At 33.4% G+C, this 3,541-nt stretch overlaps 1 protein-coding gene across 1 annotated transcript; it reads left to right on the top strand.

Moving 5' to 3' along the window:
* The first annotated feature begins 816 nt into the window (after window positions 1–816).
* Window positions 817–2,219, top strand: LOC145129139 (uncharacterized). Its single transcript, XM_079063875.1, has one exon. The coding sequence runs from the start codon at window positions 958–960 to the stop codon at window positions 2,098–2,100; it is 1,143 nt and encodes a 380-aa protein (XP_078920001.1). The 5' UTR covers window positions 817–957; the 3' UTR covers window positions 2,101–2,219.
* The last annotated feature ends 1,322 nt before the right edge of the window (window positions 2,220–3,541 follow it).

The following is a 3,541-nucleotide window of genomic DNA, read 5'->3' as shown; positions in this document are numbered from 1 at the left end:
CATATGTATTTTCAAGACACAAGAACATTAAAAAAAAAAAAAAAAACCCTTGGATTTCAAGGGTTTCGTTTATGGGTTTTCAAGAACAAGAAAAAATGCTCGGTCTTTGTATAGGTTAAAGAATTTTCATTTATGGAACTCTGGATTTTGGGTTCGTTCCCGAAAAACACGATCAAGATGTTAGATTTTGTTTTGATTTCTGATGAAGATGATTGCAATTAATGTGTGTGTTCTTGAACATGAACCAAAAAACTGAACACGAATCAAGAACACGAACATTACAATCGTTTTCAGAAACAAACGAACAAGATGAAGACGAACACTAAAATCATTTTGGATCTGAAAAAACTTTATGTAATCATTTGGACAGATGAAGACGTAGAACACTCAAACATGTCCGAGCCTCTGAAACAAACCTAGTTCTTCATCTATATTTGGCTGGACACTGGCCGAAAAACTTATATCGGCCGGAAAATTGCCGGAGAAGACTAACGAAGATTACAAACTCACTGAAAACCTTTTATACCTGATAATAATGGTCTTTTTTGAACACCTAAAACAAATTCAATGGTAAATGATGTAAAAAAAAGGAAAATGACCAAATATGAGCAAAAACGATAGTTCGTTACTCTCGTGAGTAATTTAGACTCAAATTTAATATAGCCATATTATAATAAAATTTTGTTTTTTTTTCTTAAAATATACATTTTATATAAAATATGTTTCAAAAAAACATTTTATTAACGTGAAATCGTAAATAGAAATTGAATACATATATTTGGGGTTTTGTAAAATTGTAAATACATTTTAAAACATGTCTCAAAAATACATGTGAAATCTTAGGGTTCTTGAAAGAACATCGATCATAGAGAAAGCACGATTTCCAGAGATTTAATCGCATACAAAAGTGGTGCCCCCAAATGTAGGTCGGTGATTTCTCCCTGAATTTTACTCACAATGTTGAATCTCGTCCGCAGAAATTTGACATTTTCTGTATTCAGAACAACATCGGTTCATAGACTGTTTCCTCGCTCATCATCTTCGTCACAAGCAGCAGCATCAGATAACTCATTCACAGTTTTTTACCTCATAGATTCATTTGGATTCCCTCTAGACAAGGCGATTTCAGCTTCCAAAAAGTTAAACATCAAAACCCCAGATCGAGCAGACTCTGTCATAGCATTTTTCAAGAATCAAGGCTTCACAGAAATCCAAATCGCTCTTTTGGTTCGAAAATTCCCTACGGCGCTCACATGTAAACCAGAAAAAAACCTTTTACCCAAATTTGAGTTTTTATGTTCTATAGGACTTTCAGAATCGGATATTGTTAGGTTATTAACTGCAAATCCTAGGCTCCTAGGTAGAAGCTTAAAGAATCACATAGAACCTTCCTTAAATTTACTCAGAGATTTGCTTCAATCCAATGATAGAGCTCTTATTGCAATCAGGAAGTTTCCATGGTACTTGGGTCTTGATTACCAGGCAAATTTGGCTCCAAATATAGAATTATTGCGAGATGTTGGTGTTCCAGGATCAAATATGTTATACGTATTAACTCACTTACCTAAATATTTTGTAGTTAGTCCAGAATTGTTCAAAAAGGTTGTGGAGGAAGTTGTGGAAATGGGTTTTGATCCTTTGAAACCGAATTTCATGTTAGCAATTAGCGTGGTTAGGTCACTAAGCAAGTCGACTTGGGAGAAGAAGATGGAGACTTATGAGAAATGGGGTTGGTCTAAAGCTCAGATCTTGCAAGCCTTTAGGACTTATCCATGGTTTATGAAGACATCAGAGGAGAAATTCAATCAAGTGATGGTTTTTCATGTTAATAAGATGGGGTTTGAGACATCCTTTGTTGCAAAGAATGCTATGCTCCTTTCATATAGTTTGGAGAAAAGGACTATTCCAAGAAGTTTGGTTTACCAATATTGTTTGGACAATGGCTTGTTGAAAGATAAAAGTGGTTTCAGTTGGTGGTTGAAGTGTAAGGATAATATATTCATCAAGAGATTGGAAAGATATGAGAAAGAAGCTCCAGGTGTTTTGAAATTCTATCAAGAAAAGTTACTTGGATCATGCAAATTGAAAATGGTATCTTAAAAGTTGTCTAGGTGTAAGGTGCCTCTTCTTGATGTGCTTGCATATTTTTGAAAGTTAGCATTAACATAATAGCATGTGCATTCACCTGATTTGTGAAAAGAAAATTAACATTTGTCTTACTTGTTCTTTCAACATTACAAGCATGACCATATGCTTTATATGTTTAGAATCCTTGCTTAAATAGTGGAAGGATAACGAATAATATTAGTCGGATTTCATGAAGAATGAAGAACAAAATTAAGAACAACATTTATTGATTTATTCATTAGTTTATCTCAAATATCAATATTTATCGAACAAATATCGAAAAAAACTAAATCAATAATTCTGGCGACAATAAACCCTATTTATAATAGTCCTAAACCTAATCCCAACTGGGTAAGGATCTATCTAGTTTAGGAGGTAAGTCCTAAAATAAAGAAACAATGCCATTGAATGGTTACTAAATATGTCGTGAAATATGATAGACGGTCTTCTACATTGTCGTCTTGGATGCCTGATTCGACTTGGATGATGGTGTAACATCCTCACTTTGATCTAAACAGATAATTGTATTCCCGTATTTTGTACCTTTCATATGTTATGAATGTTGTTTGGATGCAATAAAGCCATAGTATATAAGTTATTGTGTGGTGGCGATGGTGGGGTGGGGTGGGGTGGATGGTTAGATTTTAACATGGTTCTAAAAAGCGCGCCATGACGTGACGCCTGGTGTAGCCGTTACGAAAACGTCCAAGGCGGGTTTGTTAAGCGTAGCGCCCAAATAACGTGTCAAGGCGCGTCTTATCGCGTTATGGCGCGAGTTTTTTTCAAGGCGCGAGTTTTTCTAGTTTTTTTTTTTTTAGTTTTTTTTATCGGGCCTAAAATAATTGAGTTTTTGTTAACTTTTTATATTAAATACTAATATAACACTTCTAAAAACTTGATATACTTGATAAAATTCAATAATTATATGATTTATCTCTTTTAATATATATAAAATAGTCACGTCTTGAAAAACGTCATGGCTCGCCAAAGCTTGTCATGACTTAACTTTGACCTTGCCGCCAAACCACGTCTCGCGTTATTTAGAACCTTGGATTTTAATTGTATATATATAATAGCAATTTAGAAAAACAATTCAAAGGGTAAAATACTCCTTTAAGGTCAAATTCATTACAAAGTGAAACCATAGGCACTAAACCATAACAACTTCGACTTGTAATTTACTATAACTAAAATTATAAACTAAAAATATTATTTAAATGAAAGAATAAAGCCTTGTTAACTAAAATGACTTTATTTGGGTGTCAAATATATGCAAGTGGCCACAGGTTCATCTTTTACCACAAAATAACTATCTAAATCAGCAAATTCTGATGTTATTTTTTTTATGAGAGCTTACTTTTTCTTAAAAAAAATAAAAATAAAAATCGCTAACCTTCCCTTCAAATTTGCGAGT

The sequence above is a fragment of the Lactuca virosa genome, chromosome 8 (genome assembly GCF_052849685.1).
Source record: "Lactuca virosa cultivar CGN04683 chromosome 8, Lactuca_virosa_CGN04683_v6, whole genome shotgun sequence".
Taxonomy (NCBI): Eukaryota; Viridiplantae; Streptophyta; class Magnoliopsida; order Asterales; family Asteraceae; genus Lactuca; species Lactuca virosa.
The sequence above is the reverse complement of the archived record's forward strand: the minus strand, read 5'-3'. Positions and strand labels throughout refer to the sequence as shown.